The 16860-nt window shown below is 52.4% G+C and overlaps 1 protein-coding gene across 1 annotated transcript in view; it reads left to right on the top strand.

Annotated features, from left to right (window-relative positions):
- BAZ1B (bromodomain adjacent to zinc finger domain 1B) overlaps positions 1-15585 on the top strand; it is a 38251-nt gene extending 22666 nt beyond the window's left edge. The window contains exons 11-19 of the mRNA XM_027896296.1: positions 617-715; positions 1119-1296; positions 1745-1930; positions 5452-5599; positions 7059-7206; positions 8831-8949; positions 11098-11246; positions 12891-12994; positions 13462-15585. Coding sequence (XP_027752097.1) covers positions 617-715; positions 1119-1296; positions 1745-1930; positions 5452-5599; positions 7059-7206; positions 8831-8949; positions 11098-11246; positions 12891-12994; positions 13462-13828 — 1498 coding nt within the window. The 3' untranslated portion in view covers positions 13829-15585. The remainder of the gene's footprint in view (positions 1-616; positions 716-1118; positions 1297-1744; positions 1931-5451; positions 5600-7058; positions 7207-8830; positions 8950-11097; positions 11247-12890; positions 12995-13461) is intronic.
- Positions 15586-16860: the final 1275 nt, after the last annotated feature.

Genomic DNA, 16860 nt, shown 5'->3' with positions numbered 1-16860 from the left:
TCCTGAAGGATTCCTGAGCAGGAAGGTTTCAGGCTGCTGAATGTGGTTTTCACATTCTGCACTTGACCTTTGAAATCAAGGTGAGCTCAGAGAGGAGGACTCTTGCACTTACAGGGACAGGGCTCCAGCAGCAGCAGTTGTGGGATCAGCCAGGACATCCCCTTTTTAATCTGGGGACCTCTTGTTAATGAAAGAAGATATGATTACATCACTGTGCTGTGCAGGGCACGGCTTGTTAATCCTTGCAGTGCATCTAACGTGACATTCGGATCACTTCAACCAACTGCAGCACAGTGAATGGAGCCCCTGGGGGAGATGACTAAATTCAAATACCGGTGCTTTAATGAACTTAGTGGGGAAAATACATCAATAAATCAGTTCTGTGTTTATTTTGATTTTTTTTTTCTTACCCTGGAATTGACTACATTTGGGGACTGTGAAACGAGGCCAGCCTGAGTCAGAGCTCTGCCAGCATTCCTGGAAGTGCTTCACCTTGCTCTCTGGGGTTGGGTTACCTGTCATCCCTACCTACTGATCCTTGGGAACCACTTAGAAGAAGAAACTCTGTTGCCACAGAGATACCTTAGCTGATGATGGTGCATGTTCTGTCTTCCAGGTTTCTCTGTGACAGTCAGAAGGATTTGGATGAGCTGCTGGATTGCCTGCACCCCCAAGGAGTCAGGGAGAGCCAGCTCAAGGAGCGCTTGGAGAAAAAGTGAGCCTGCTCTTTGTTTTCCTCTGTGTCAGAGTGTGTCCTCAGCACAGCAATCCCTGCCATTCCTGGGGCAACATCCTGGGCTGGGCTTTGGTCATTCCTGTGCTGAAAAGAAGAGGACACTGAGGTTGAGAAATTGCTGGTTTTCCTGGGCAGTAACTGCAGGTCCTTGATAAGTCACGCTGTGATCAGTGAGGAGGTTCTGTCCATCTTTAAATTGCTCTGTGGAACTGGAACAAAGGCAGTGCTGGCAGAGCCAGAACTGCCCTGTGCCTTCAGGTGCCTTTCAAAGAACGTTCTGCACTGCTGGAGCTCGTAACTCCCGATGGAAACCATTGGCCTGGAGCCTGCCCAGCTCCCCGGGCAGTGCAGCTGTATTCAAGGGCTGGGTTTGGTTTTCCAGGTATCAGGACATCACACATTCCATCCATTTGGCTCGGAAACAGAACCTGGGCCTCAAATCCTGTGATGGCAACCAGGAGCTGCTGAACTACCTCCGGAGTGACCTGATCGAGGTCGCGACGCGGCTGCAGAAGGGAGGCCTGGGCTACGTCGATGTGACGCCAGAATATGAAGCAAAAGTGAGTGCACAGGCAAAGTACTGAGCAAGACAAGTGTCATTTTATTTTTCTCAGACAAGAGGAGCAGGAAAATCAATTTTCTCATTTGTCCTTTGTTTCTAAACTATTATTTCAAGATGACACAGATGCTGGCTTGAGGGTCCTTTTGGTGTAGGTGGGTCATAATGTTGGAGCTGGGTGTCCTGCACAGCTGTTCATTTATCCCATTTCCTATTTCTGGTGGCAGATTCTCTGTGGAGCATTAGCAGAACCCTGTAGGTGATTTTTATCTTCTACATCAAAGCCAGCATGTCTTGTTGAGACAGCAGCAATATGCTGATTGCATAACCAGATGTGGTAGATACCTCATTTATTGTGGTTTTCACAGGTGTCCATTTGCAGGACAGACCCACCTACACAGCACAGAGAAACATCCAGCTCTTACGGGATCATATGCTCTTCCCAACAGGTGTCCTCACTGGAGAGCCTGAAGGATTTTGGGGAGTGTGTGATTGCACTCCAGGCTGGGGTTGTGAAGAAGTTTCTACAAGGTTTCATGGCCCCCAAGCAAAAGAGAAGGAAACACCAAGGAGAGGACTACATTGCCAAGGCTGAGGAGATAGATGAAGACAAGAAAATGGCAGAAGAAGCCAAGGTACTGTTCACCTCAGGGCTCTGGTTTAGTCTTGCAATAGAATTCTTTGAGCAGGGACAGTGCAATTTGTGGGGTACTAAATCCTGAGCAGCTTCCTCCCATTTCAGGTTTGGAGTGCAGTGGGTGTGGTGTTTGAGGGGCCAGGTGTTCCATGTTTTATTTTGAGGAGTGAAGGTATAGGGAAGATCAAAATAATACTGAGGAGCTGCAGTTAATTTTCCCTCCATGACAGGAAATAGGTCAGATTCCCTCTGTACAGTTTCTCTTTCATAAAAGCACATTATGGAGCATTTTCACAGAACTTAAGAGTTGTATCCATCAGAGAGGACTGATGGTGCCCTCTCAATCCACAAAGAGACCTGCACAGGTTCTGGTGACTGCAAGAGATTGAGTTTTAAATAAAATTCCACTGTCAGGCAAGAGGCGATACAAGTTGTTGGCTGTGTGAAGACACTCATGGAGATATCTGGGCAAACAAGCTGTGTGTGCCTGCAGGAGAGAAAAAGGGGTGTTGGGGGTCTAAATACATATCCCTCTAAATCAAAGGGATGGAGAGGAGCTGTGGAGGATTGGGAAGGGTCCTGCAGGCAGTTGAGCTGTACCAGAGAAGCTGTGGCTGCTCCTTCCCTGGGAGTGTCCAAGGGCAGGTTGGATGGGACTTGGAGCAACCTGGGCTAGTGGAAGGTGTCCTTGCCTGTGGCAGGGGGTGGCACTTGATGGGCTTTAAGGTCCCTTCCAACCCAAACCATTCCATGATTCTATGACTGATCCTGAGGGTCGGGTTTTTAGTGTGGATTCGTGATTTTTTTTTTTTTTTAAACTCCTGTCAGTGTCTGCTGAACCCTTGTTTGAACATCAAATCTTTACTAGGCTGTGGGATTGCCCTGTTAGCAGGATAATTTGGATAGACACTTGAAATTTTCACAATCCTCAGTTGTCCTGGTGTATTTAAACTTTGCCAATTTTGAATCTGCCCTCTGACTTCAGTGTTGTGCCACTGTCCCTGGAGCATTTATTTCTGCAGTGCAATGTTCAACTTTTTTGGGTTTGAGTTTGTTTGTTGGTTTGTTTGCTTTGGGGATTTTTTTTTCTTTGCCTCAGTTTATCTAGAATGAGCATTCTTTTTGCCAAAGCAGAAAACCTTTATAGATGACCTTGAAAGAGCAGCCTAGTTCTTAGATAAAGTTATCTGATGAAAACCCCTGACTGCCAGGCAGACTGTTCTAAAGGCAGATCTGCTGTGTAGGCCAAGAATTATGAAGCCTTTTGAGCCAGAACTGCACTGAGAGCACATAGCAGGTAAAATACAGCATAGCCACACTGGAAAAACACACTCAATGTACTTCCAGACTTCAGGAATGGAATTGCAGCCCTGTGGTATAGTTATGTCTCGTTTTCCCTGTGAGAAACAAGTTATGGCTTAGCAGGCACCCGTTTGCTGACACAATTGTCTGTGCTAAGGGTTCCTGCTGGCTCAGCTACATGGCTGGAGCTCACACTGCTGAGTGGCAAAGGATTGCAGGGAGACCTGGCTTAGGGCTGCTCCTGAAAATGAGTCTGAAAATCAGTCCAGTACCTCTGTTGGTGCAAATATGCACACTTCCAGTGGCAGTTACACGCTGGGCTGTCCCAGAATAGTCCAAGGAATATATGATCTGTTTGCAGTGTGGCATTGCAGCACCACAGCCTGAGCAGAGAGAGGAGCATGAGTGGGTTCTGGGTGTGTTATCACCCCCATGAACTGCTTTTCAGCAGTGCTTGCAAGGGGAGGGTCGGTCTTACCTGCAGACAGTCCTTTCAAGAGCAGCTTCACAACCAAGCAGTTCCACTTTCAGCTGTTCCAAGGGATTTCTGTCAGCTCAGGATCCCAGTTAAGAGCCTGTCTAGCTGGAGGCGTTGTCCACCTTTACCAAAGGTGCTTTCTGTCACACTGAGGTTGTTGGCACGTGACTGAGGACTTCTCCTTTAGTATTTTAAGGTTTGTTTTTTGCTTTGTTTCTTTCCTCTGCTGCATTGCTCCTCTCCAGTCAGGAGGGGACCTCAGTAACTTCCTCCAGTCTCCCATTTTGCCTAGTTGGCAGCCAGAACTCCCTTGATACCAGTACTGCTCAAATGCCACAGTCTCCTGATGCTTGGGAAGCAGGGCTAGAAATCTGTTAAATTCCACAGACTTGGGGAGAAATATCTGAGCAAAACTTGCCAACAGCTTTTGCAGATTTATCTTGGCCCGGCAGTTACCCAGTATGTTAACAGCAAAACCCATGGAACAGTTCCTTGGAAAATCAATTACACAGTATGTGAAGCACCTCAGCAATGTTCTGCAAAGAAATAGCACAGGGGCCGTGTAACCTCCACAGTGGGCTGGGCAGTCTTCGGGTTGTCTCTGATGGCTTGGGCTCCAGGATCACACCAGCAATGGCAGCAAGGATGTTGGCATTTCAGAACACTTTTGTGTGTTTTTCCAAGCATCTAATATATGCTGTGCTTCCTCAAATTCAGTCAGGGGAGAATGTGCAACTCTGCAAAACTCCCGGGTTTTGTTTGGCTCCCAAATTGCTGTCAGCTGCAGAGTTTGGATTTTCCCATCTGACACTTCACTGTTTGTTTTTTCATTCTCCTGGGGTAGAAGAACATTGACTTGAGTCCTATTATGTCCCTGTCATGTCTGGGCCATCACCTCATTGTTGTAGAGCACAGGATTACCAGTGGAGTGGGACATGGCTCTGCATCGCTTCTGTCCTGCTGCGTTTCCGATTTACCACAGTGGTGTTTCCAGACCTCCTGAGCCGGGTGTGAGGTTCCCATGGGCCTTGCTGTGTGCAGACCCCACAGCTGCCCTAGTGACAAAGCTCAGCTTTGATGCTGTCATCCTCACTCCCAGCTCCTTCTGGGATTTCCCATGTGCTGAAGTCATCCTGTCTCAGGGAAGCGGCTGGTTTCACATTTGGGGCTCCAAATGCCTGTCCATTGTGATTGTAGCTGGTGGCACAGGGTCTCCTCTCCACCTGAGGAGATCAGGGACCAGAAGGACAAGCCTGTAGCTGGTGTCACAGTCTCCTCTCCACCTGAGCAACTTGGGAACCAGGAGCATGTTGCTGATATCCAGGTGGCTCTGTGGTACCCACTGGAGGGCAGCACAGGCCACTCCAATCCACCTCCCTACAGCGGAGTTGCTAGCTGTTCCCTGACTTTCATCCCACATTTTACACTACTAGATTTCTGCCCTTTGTTTTCTCAGCCTGCTGATTGTTTGGGTTAGACCTTCAGAGCAGGGATTCAGTGGTGTTCACGTAGCTTGTTTCAGCCTGGCTGTGAAATGCAAAAGAGAGCGGACTGTTATGGGCAAACTGTCTGATCCAGGGAGGTTAGATATGGGTAAACCACAACCAAGACTGCTGAGGTGACAGGGAAGGAAAGAAATACAGAGTTGGGCTTTGGTTAGAAGGGCCCCAGCTAAAGGAGATGAAAACATGTCCCGACTGAGTGTAAGCTGTTAAATCTGTCTGTCTGTCTGTCTGCAGGTTGCTTCAGCCATGGAGAAGTGGAAGACGGCGATCCGGGAGGCGCAGACCTTCTCCCGGATGCACGTGCTGCTGGGAATGCTGGACGCCTGCATCAAGTGGGACATGTCAGCGGAGAACGCCAGGTGCAAAGTGTGCCGCAAGAAAGGTAATTCCTGTCACCCCTCCAGGGCCCTGCTTAGGCAACTGCGCCCTTGGAGTCTGTCACTGTGCCTGTGGCTATATTTTGAGTTTTGAATGTCAGGATTTACGGTCAGCAGTGATCTCACAGAAGCATTTGACCCTGACTCCACTAAACCATTCTTACGAAACCAGTCCCCGGTCTTGCAGAACGTTGCAGAGCTGCTGTCCCCTGGATATTTAGGGTACTTGGACACAAGTCATCTACAAATCCTTCTGGGAACACTTATGCCACTGTCCATTCCCTGCTTTCATTTTTGGAATGGTCTTTGGGTCTCTGAGCCTTGTCAGTTAATCCCTTCTTTTAGAGAAGGAGCAAGCAAGGACAGGTTGGGAAGGTTATTATGGGAAAAGCGAGGAGGGATGGTGCTGCTCCAAGGGCATAGTGGGAGCAGAGCTGCTCAGTGAGCTGGGGAAGTCACCGAACAGGATGAAGGCCTTTAGAGTCTTTCGGGTGGAGGGGGAAGTAGAGGAGGTGTCAGCAGTGACAGGGTGCTGGTATTTGTTCGGCCATAACTTCTCCTGTTGGATGGGAGCCTGGAGGAAAGAGCCTGGTGGTACATTCTGCCTCCCTACATACTTTTTGTCTCACTTTCTGCTTGTTAAAACTGGTGGGAAATGAGGGCAGCAGAGCTTTGGGGGAGTGCTGGGCCACTTTTGTTTACCAGAAGACTTTGCCATTGACCTCTTCAAAGAAATAATGGCTGAATTGGTGCAACATCCTCCTTCACTGTGGAGCCTCATGGATATTCCAAACCAAAAGTGGCAAAACTGTCCACCTGCTGTTGAGAGGAAGTTCTGGGAAGAAGTAAGAGGGGGTCTCAGCTGAGACTAATGTGGTAGTTTCACAGAATTTAGAAACTAGGAAGTTAGAGATGTGCTGGCAAGCTCTCTGCACTTTGTTTTTTCCTCTTCAGTAAATGAAAGTTGGCTTGGGACTGTCTCCCTGTTTCCTTGCATCGGTGGGAAGCACAGAGAGACTGGTCCTGCTGCATACTGATTTTGTGCGTAGGCTTGCTACCCTGAGTAGAAAGAAGATGCTGTGCAGGTTAACCAGATTGAGGCTAGAAGAGGAATAGCTGCCTTTAGAGCTTCTGAGAGCTCTAGGGCATCTTTGCAGCAAACTTCTCTTTCCCCTGTGTTTGGCTGGGTGGAACCTCTTTGGCAGGTTTCTACCTTTGCCTCCATGAAATCTTTGCAGGGCAGGGGACTTTGCATTGGTTCTGTTTGTTTTTAAGCACTTCTGGTTTCCACTGCAGTGGTGGGATGGAGAAGGAAGGGTCCCTGAGAGAGGCCATCAGAGGAAGGGTCCCTGCCCTCACAGGGGACTCTGCATCTTGCTTTTGCTTAGTCCAGCCCTCCAGCAGCTTCTGCCTCAGCCTGAGCAGGGCTGTGGCCCCCGTTACAAGTGAGCTGCCCTCTCCTAGGTGAGGATGACAAGCTGATCCTGTGTGACGAGTGTAACAAGGCCTTCCATCTGTTCTGCCTGCGGCCGGCGCTCTACGAGATCCCGGACGGGGAGTGGCAGTGCCCGGCGTGCCAACCTTCTACCGCCCGGCGCAGCTCCCGGGGCAGGTGAGTGACCCTCCTGCCCTTCCCCTCTGCACAGTCCCAGCCCTGCTTCCACCAGACCCTTGGGAAGGTTTGAAATCACCCAGTTACATCAACCCTGGAACAATAAAAAAAAGATTTATTTTTTTTTTCCGGGCTGTAAGTGAAGCACACCTGTGTTGTACTGAGCCGTGACAGCTTCAGGAGTTTTAATAAATAACTTGTGTTTGGCAGTGAAAACATGCACAAAACACCCACCAAACTCAGCTGCACTAAGGGCTGTTGTTTCATTTGGAGCAGCTGGTTGGGTTGGTTTTTCATGGAGTTGGTAACACTGTGACTCTGTGGGCCCCTGGGCTGAGTTCCTGGGGTGTTCTTGTAAGTTAGACATTACTCCAGTCTGCAGCTCAGCCCCTCCTCTGCTGCTACAAATCAGGCTACAAAATGCCACTCTGATGGTTTTCTGGACCTGATAAACCTGAATAATTCAGGAACACTTTATAGTGCAACAGAGAGAACACGATTTAAGGAGGAATCAAAGTTGTTCCGTTCAGCAGAAGTGAGTAGCTGCCCCTTGACAGCAAGGGGTTGCACTTTTTTTTGAACTACAGGCTGGAAGTTAAGAATTCTACAGCGTGTGTCTTGTGCTGATGGTACCTGTGTGTCAGGGAGGTGAAGCTGTCGAGTGGCACCTGACATAGGAACAGCCAACAGATCCTCCCTGGCAGAGCAGCAGCACAATAGAGGTGTGTGCCAACTTGTACCGTACAGGTGGTGTTCGGCCTTAAAAGTATTACTTACTCCCTGGAGACCATGTAAGAGTTCCTCAGGCTTGTACAGAAATGACAGGGCTTAAAGGCAGCTGTTCTGGCCTGAGATCATGGTTACTTTGATGTGGCAGAGTCACCTGCAAGCTGTTCGACTTCTGGACCAGAGCCATCAGGTGGGGAGCACCTGTCCTGTTATCTGCTTTCTCTTTTCCTCCTGGCTGAGCCAGGAAAAGAATGTCACCCTGGGAGATCTTTTACCTCCCTGTGCTGTGGGGGTTTATTCCTTTTGTTGCTCGAGATCCTCTTTCTCCAGAGGACTGAGACTCCCACAGCAGCTTTGTCTGTGTTCCCTTTGGCCTGTGCATGCTGTTTTTTTCCCTGGTTTTTAATGGTTGGAGTGATTGAATAGACACAGGTGAGAAGCTGGAATGTGCTGGACAGGGAGGTTGGATGGCTTCTGACATTGGCACGTGAGGAGCCTGACCCTCTGCTCTTGGATCTGTTTCCAATAGTATGGGGAAAATATTCCATCAGGAAAAATCCCCCCCTTGTTGAAACTCCTTAGGCCAGGCCTGCAAACCTGAGTAAAACAGCAGTTTATCCTCTCAGGGAGGAATAATTCCCCAGCAATCCCAGTCTTAAAATGCACTGTCATGTGGTCACGGTGCCTGGAACACCAAAAAAGACCCCGATCCAGCTGTTGGGGGTTTTCAGCCCAAATATGCAGCCTGGGAAATGCCCTTTGAGTTGTAGCTACAACTCTGCACTGCTTTGGGCCGAGCCTGCTGTTTATTGTGCAGCACAACCAGTACTGGGGGGCCGGGGCTGCTGATGCCCAGGTTCTGGTGCCACAAACATGTTTACCTGCATTATTCTAGGAGCTATGCAGAGGATTCTGCTGAAGATGAAGGTGAAGAAGGTGAGGAGGCTTCTGATGAACCAGATGCTGAGGAGGAAGAGGAGGAGGAAGAAGATTATGAAGTTGCTGGACTGAAATGTAAGGCTTTGACCGTGCAGGGAAGTAACAGAAAGTATTAACCTTCTGCCTTCAGTGTGCAAAGTACTGACCCTATTTGGGACTCACACACAGCAGGTGAAACACTGGGAGATGTCCCAGAGGAAGGCTGTGGTTACCTGGGGAGCTACAGTAGACCCTTGGCCCTTTGTGATGGGGTCAGCACTAGCAAAGATTGAAACTGCTGCAAGCTCTCACTTGCTGCCCAGTCACTCCCTGGGGACACTGACACCATTCCAGGGGCTGGGAGGGATCAGCAGAGGCTGCAGTGGGGGCAGCAGCACCAGCAGTTCCTGGGATTGGCAGTCCCTGTGCCTGCAGGGTTTGTTGGTACACTGGAAGCTGTTATGAATGTTTACCACAGCCCCCTCTCCTCCCTTGCTTTTCTCCTTCCCACCAGCTCATAGCCCCTTGAGTGCAGGACTTCTAGTGATTTGGCAAGGAGGCATTTTGAAATAGGACTGGCACTTCCTCTGCCCGTTCCAGTGGGAAAGCACAGTGCTCCAGGTGTAGTGTGGCACCAGCACCTTTGGTTGCGTACAGAGACCACTCAGGATGCCTTACTGGAGCATACCTGAGCAACTGGGTGGAATAAAAGAGGGATTTCTAGACTCTTCAATGGCTGCTTCTCCACTTAAACATCTTGAGTTGTGTATCCACTTTGGTTTTTAGGGGAATTAGATTCAGTCTCAGTTGGGCAACTTGCTCCACTGAAAAGCTCAATCTGGGAAGGGCACACTGCCAGCATTTGCTTTCTGTCAAACTGCCCTTGACTGACATAACATTAACTGCAGGTTGTCTTAACTAGAGGCAGATGGAATCCACAGACTGGGACCCAGAGGATTATCCCGTGTCCTTTTGAGGGTTTCCATCCAGGCCTAAGTCTTGATTCCCTTGCTTTATTCTGGTTTCAGGGAGACTCACTGATACCCTGGCTATGCACGCTGCTTGTTGTCCTGCGGCGTATCCATGTCCACACTTGGAGTGTGTTCAGCCTGTGTTGCATGGCCAAGGCAGGAGCCGAGCCAAGGTTTCCAAACAATAGCAAAAGAAGGCTGCAGTCACTAAAAATAAAGTGCTAAATGCAACCCCCTGGCTTTAAAGAGCATTAACATGGAAAGGTCACCGTGGAAAACTTTTGTTTTAATAGAGAAGTCCCATTAATCCCGGTGGCGTTTATCCTGGGGGATCTAACGTAGAATGTTGGATTGTCAGACACTCAGCACGTGCCGCGCGCTTGACACACAAGCGCAGTGACAGCGGGCAGACGGCCCGTGGCCCCGCCACACGCCTCGCACGGGGGGCCGGCTCCGTGATTTATGGGACGGGGGCTGCATCCCAGCCTGCAGCTGAGGGATCCAGCCTGCTGGATCCAGCCTGCTCTCAAGGACTTGGGACCAGGTGGAACGGGTTTGACTTGGGAAGACCGACACATTCTCCCGATACACGGGGAGAAACTTAAGACAAGGGAGTGCGTCAGCACCACCGGTGCGGAGCTCTGACAGGCAGGCTCGCACAGGCAAGTGCCTTTCTGCGGGATATGATGCAGCAGCCCCGGTCTTGGGGAATAAAATCCCATTGTTTCCCGCTTGCAGCACGTGGAGCGGCTCCCGGCTGTGGTAACTTGACACTCCCCCAGCACACAGCTCCCTTTTCAGGGGGGCTTAGCAGCTGGCTTATCCCACCGTATGGGCTGCTTGGAAATGCTTGGAAAAACCACCCATCCCCAAAAACTGGGGAAACTCCAAGTTTCTGCTCCTGGTGCATTCAGAGGGGATAGTGTAGTTCTGTTTGAGACAACTGTCTGTCCTTGCATTGCTTCCATTAAGTGGCACGTTGAGGTCTCAGCACTTGGCTCTGCAGAGGGAAATTCGCCATCCCAGGTCTCCCTTGGAGCTTGAGGATCTGCTGTGTGTGAGCACCCTTTAGCAGCAGGTTGTTGGCTGTCATGGCCTCTTCAGGCAGGAGGTGATGCCCAGGGAATCCCCTCTGGAGAGGGTGTTAGAGCACAGCTGGTACGATGTGGGGGTCACTGCGAGCGAGGCTCAGCTTGGTGTGGGGGGCAGAGGGCTGGTGGTCTCTGCTCCCAGATGCTCCCACTCCTCTAAGATCACTGCTTCTCTATTCCAGTGAGGCCCAGGAAGGCAGCCCGGGGCAAGCAGGGCTCCATGTACTCCTTGAGGCAGGGAAGGCACCAGAGGAAGAAGCAGGCGCTGCACCCGGCCCGGGGACCCCGGCAGCGCACGGCACCTGTCAATGGCGCAGACATCGACGAGCTGGTAAGAGCCAAATTGCTCCCCAGAGGCCGCTCACTTCGTGAGTTACAAACCAAACAGGTGGCACGCTTTCTCCCTCCCCTTCCCAGAGAAATACCCTGAATCCTAGTGGAAGCCCAGGCTGGGCTGGGGCGGGTTAACAAACGAGGCATATCCTTAAGGGCCCGGTGCAAACGGAGCACAGATATGCCAGGCATCCCTCCCCAGCCGCTTTCACACATTGTCCCCTTGAGTAGCAGGCAGCCTGCAGCTTGTTAAAGGGTTTTAAATAGTATCCATATGTCTCTGTGGAGAGGTGGGGGCACTGAGGGGTCCTGGATGGCCAGGGAATCCCAGCAATGCTGGACCCTTGCTCCCCAGCCTTGGCCGTCTTCTGACAGTTGTTGTCCGTATGGTCACTCCCCAACCTCCAGGACATAATTTGGCTGGTTTAGGTTTCACTTGACATTTAAAGAATAAAACCATACGCTCTTGCACAGAGCAGTCTGTGCGTGCTGGGTGGGGGGAGCTGCAGTGTCTGTCCCTGGGGAGGGACACACCACGGGGAATACGTGAGGATACTCCAGCCCCATGGCCACGTCACAGCCCCCTGCAGATCTGCCATCTGTCCCCTGGCCAGCACTAGTGCTGGTGTGTCCTGTTACTCTCCTTCCTCATGGTCTGTGGGCTCACTGCTGCTCATGCTGGATGTGGGGTAATGGGGTAGCTTATGGGTTGTGTCACAGACTGGAGGGTAACCAAGCCAGCAAGCCCAGCATCGGCTGCCACAGCCAGTGCAGAGGGATATTCCAGCAGGGAAAATCTTTCTGGAACAGCTCTGACTGGCCTGGGGTAGAGGACTGTTCTAGGACTTATCACTTGTCCTGGTAAGAGGCCGGAACTGGGTCAGGATACTGAGTGCCCTGCGTTGTGGAGCCTTCCCGTCATCCAACATCCCCTCAGCAGCAACATTCCATGAGCTGTGCCCTCAGAGCTGAGGGGATGTCCCTGTGCTGGGGGTGATCTGTGGCAGGTCCCCGGCATGACCTTGTGCTGAGCCTGTGCAGAGACAGCAGCGCTCTGGGCACCAGCTGCTCCCTGGGATTTGAAATGGCACAGTCAGCTCTGCCGTGGCAGAACAGCAGCACAAGTACTTTTCCCCCTGCCTCGAGTGCTGCCTTGGAGAAAGGAGGGACGGGGAATTCACGTTCTCCATTTGCTGACATTTATTTTTTGGCTGCTTGTTGAGACCGTGTTGTCTTTGAACTTACCTTGAAAAAGCCTCCTGTCCCTGGAGGAAAGTCAGGGCTGCTTGTGAGCTGTTCCCCCCGAGCTCATGGATGGCACTCCCATCCTGGAACTCAAACTGCATAACCACAGAATGGCCTGGGTTGGAAGGCACCTTAAAACTCAGCTTGTTCCAACCCCTTGCCCTGGGCAGGGACACCTTCCACCAGCCCAGGTTGTTCCAACCTGGCCTTGGACACTTCCAGGGATCCAGGGGCAGCCACAGCTTCTCTGGGCAACCTGTGCCAGGACCTCACTACCCTCACAGGGAAGAAATTTCCTTCCTATGCTAAGAACTGGCTCCTTTGGCCTCAGAGCTGTTTGCTGAACCCCAAAGCCTGCAGTGGTTCCCTCCTTTTACAGCATCCTTTGTGTGGGCAGGTCCTTCAGACGAAGAGGACTGCACGTCGCCAGAGCCTGGAGCTGCAGAAGTGTGAGGAAATCCTGGCCAAGCTGGTCAAGTATCGCTTCAGCTGGCCCTTCAGGTGAGGGCAGGTGGCCTCCTCCTCCTCCTCCCCATCATGCCACAGTCCTGCCAGATCCACTTGGGATTCCAAAAGCAAGTTATGGCTGGGAAGAAGCTGCTCCAGAAGAAACCACCATGTTCTTAGTCTTCAGCTGGACTGAAGACAGGGGGCCCTTCTGAGGTGGTGGAGCAGAGGGTGGTGGGCAGGGGGCTGAAGGGGGGGGTGGGTGCTCTCTGCAGCCCCCAGGATTTTTGGAGTGCTGAGGGAATTTAGGGACATGCCCTGTGCCTAGACCAGCTCCTGGGGCTCCTGTCCTTCCCATCACTGTTCCATGGGGCTGGTATGTCTGTGGAGCAGTTGAGGTGCTGTTGGGTTCGTTGCAGCACTGTGGGGGTGCAGGTGAAGGAGTGGGGGGACCCCTAGCCTGGCACCGCATGGCTGAAGCTGGCCTTCCCCTCCCATCCCTGTGGCCCTTCCTTCCACAGGGAGCCAGTGACCACGGAGGAAGCTGAAGACTACTTCGAGGTCATCAGCAACCCCATGGACTTCCAGACTATGCAGAGCAAGTGCTCCTGTGGCAACTACCGCTCCGTGCAGGAGTTCCTGTCCGACATGAAGCAGGTGTTCTCCAACGCTGAGCGCTACAACCAGAACGGGAGTCACGTACTGTCCTGCCTGGAGAAGACAGAGCAGTGTTTGATTGACATGGTGCACAAACACCTGCCAGGCCACACGTATGTGCGCAGGAAACGCAAGCAACTCTCTGCCAGGGGCCAGGGACTGGAGGAGCAGGAAGGGGACAGTGAGTCAGAGCCCCTTGAACATTCCCGGGGGCGGAAAAGGAAGAAATGAGGGATGGGGAGACTAAGGGGAGAGCCAGAGCTGGAGCGGGCCTTCTGGTGCTGCCAGGCAGCAGGATGGGTTGTCTGGAGGGAGCTGGGAAGCAGCAGGCACTTCTCTATTAATCCAGCCTTCCCTTTGGCTCGTCCTCGTTTTAATTTTTCTGCAATTTCCTCAAGTATTTGGTCATCCATAGAGCGGAGATGACTTACTGCTTCCTGCAAAATCCACAAAGCTCTTCACGAGTCTGTCCTGCCAGGAGGGGAAGGTGGGGAGGGCAAGGAGAGGGCCCAGCCAAGCCTGGCTGGGCAGGGGAGCACCAAGCCTACTCCAGCTCGGGCACCGTCGGCTTCCTGGGAATGAGCCGCTTCCTCCCCTCCGCGAGCAGCCGGAGCGCGGTGGGACTGTGTGCTGCCGGTGCAGGGAGCCCAGCAGGGAGGGATCATGTTGCTCCACGGAAGGACTGGGTGCCATCAGGCCAATGGGCTGCTCGGGCTCGTATGTATATATTTATATGGTGTTAATGCCGAGCCCCGCTGCCGGGGCTGCGTGGGGCGAGCGAGCGCTTACGTGTACGGCCAGCTGGCTTTCACCAGCATCCCAGCGCCACTGCTCCGAGGTGCTCCTGCTTCCCCCTCTCCCTGGGGAGCAATCCCTGGAGGTCTCACTCTGAGGAGGGCTCTGAGCTCAGCTTCTCACCTGGTGCCACCAGGAGGAGGCTCCCTGCTCACCTGGAGCCGCCCACGGTCACGCAGCCCTTTGGATGCCCCGAGTGCCAGCAGCAAACTGGAGAGTGGGGGTGTCTGCCCAGCCCGGAGGGAGCTCCGGGGCCAGGGGAGCAGCAGAAACATGTGCTGTGTAACTTTTTAAATTAATTTTCTAGTTGAAAGTGGCTTGTTTCTAGCTGTGATCTTGTACAAAGAACACCTGTAAGATACTCTTGTCTTGCTTTGGCACATGTACAGTTTATATAAAATCGTGTTTGCTTTATATTTTCCCCCCCTCTTTAAAACTCATTTTCCTACCAGTAGCAGGAGTTACAGCAGGGGACTTGTTGGGGAGGGGGGTCCCAGTCCCTCTCGGCCACGCTCTCACCATGTTTTGTAGTAACACCCTCCCTTGTGCTCCCCTGGTCAGCCCAATCCTGTGCCACGGCCCAGCACTGGCTCCTGTCACCCCAGATGCTGACTTTTCCCTAAGGAACCTCTTCTCATCCCCTCTCCATCATGCCAGGTTTGGATCATACAATCAGAGCTTGAACTTTTTATCCCAGTGGTGTTTGATTTGGAACAAATGGGCTATGGGGCTGCTTGGTGCTGGTTTTGTCACAGAAAAGCAAAAGCAGCTGTTGCAGCTCCTGGGAATTGAGAAAAAAAGAATCATCAATTACAAACTGCAGCCTAGAATTGCAGCCTAGTTTTGTGAACTTTTTAGGGTTGGTTTTATTTTTTTTTTTTTAACAGGTATTTGTTTCATTTCTGGGCTGTCAGTGGCTGCACGAGGCAAGTTTCCAGCCCCTTCCCTCTCCCCAGCCTCACTCCCTGCCCCACGGAATAGCACTGACGTTTGTATCTCGCACGTCCCTTCAGAGGCTGTTTTTGTCCTGTTTCCTAGAGAACATTTCCTGCAGGTCCTACACGGTGGAACCTTTGGAACTGTACGTTTTTTAAAAAATCAGTGTCATTTGGGGGGAGGGGGTTTCTGCCAAGGGCTGTACTTGTAATAAATTGGAAACTTAAGAATAAACATTATGTACTTGTGTTTGTAAACATGGCTCGTGTGAGTCCTTTGCGGGCCCTGGTGTCGGTGTGGGACTGTCTGGGATGTCTCACCTCTGCCTTCCTAGAGCCTCCACCAGACATTTCTGGGGGGAGAAGGAGCTGTGGAGCAAGGGAAGGGCAGGTCAGCTTCCAACGCTCTGCTGGTGTGATTTTGTGTGTTGTCCCCCTCCTCAGGGACCAGGGACAGGGCTGTGCTCTGCCAGTTCCTGGACAGGACAAGTCCTGATGGGTTTGAGGACTTGAAGGCTTTTGGTGATGGATAGATGCTGTTTTCCCTGGAGAAGCCTCATCCCCCCGTCCACAGGAGCTGGTTTGGCTTTGCTGGCCATGCAACAGGACCTGGGTGAAGCTGAGTGTGACTCCAGCTGGGACATTTCCAGGCCTCAACACGGAGATCTCTCACCAGCATCTGCTCCGAGACCTTTTGGAGACTTGCTTTTTATAGCAGCCCCTCCATGGCATCAGTGTCCTGTGTGGGGCTATAAATAGCTGTCCCCACACCTGGCAGGGCAGCGGGGGCTGGGGACAGTCCCTGGCCCAGCTACAGCCCCGTCCCAGGGGCTGCCTGTGACAAACCCCTGGGATTGCTGGAGTTCCCACAGGGCCTCGGGAAGAGGAGGCCTGAGCTTGGCCCCCTGGGCTTCCTCATGGTTTAATTCTTAATAATCTGGGTAATGGGGTTTTTAGCACATTTCCAGAGCACGGCAGCTTTCCTTCTGCTACTCGGAAGGAGTATCTGTCCGAGTGAGGGGGCATAACCCCCACGGCTCAGCCAGTGCTGGGGCACGAGGTTCCATTTCTTCATGCTGAGCTGGACCAGGACTGGGGGTATCCCAAGCCCATTCCCACCCAGCGGCAGCCCCAACTCAGCCTCTCTAGCCATCCCATCCCACTCCCCACAACCATCCTGTGCCAACCTCTGCAGCCAGCCCGGCCCATCCCAGCCCAAGCCGGGGGCTGCCCTGCAGGGCCGGGGCAGGGCCGAGCCCCACCTGCCCCCCGCAGAGAGGATTCACTCCAGCCGGGGGTTTGGTGAGGAGGCTGCAGGGATGAGCTTGGGGTGGGGCACAGGGAGGGAGGCTGAGCCTCGCCAGCACTGCGTTGAAAGTGGCTGTGACACGGAGCCAGCGGCGTCCCCGGGACAGAGCCCTTCCCCGGGGCAGGCTCGGTGGCGCTGTATCCTGGCCGTGCCCAGCTTGTGGGACTGGCAGGCTCCGGTGGAGCCGGCGGGTCTGCCGGGGCCGATAGCGGGTGGCGGTGGGC

Source organism: Empidonax traillii, unplaced genomic scaffold (genome assembly GCF_003031625.1).
Source record: "Empidonax traillii isolate 1590-97213 ecotype Southwest subspecies unplaced genomic scaffold, ASM303162v1 scaffold492:size733235, whole genome shotgun sequence".
Classification (NCBI taxonomy): domain Eukaryota; kingdom Metazoa; phylum Chordata; class Aves; order Passeriformes; family Tyrannidae; genus Empidonax; species Empidonax traillii.
This window is presented reverse-complemented; position numbering and strand designations above follow the sequence as displayed.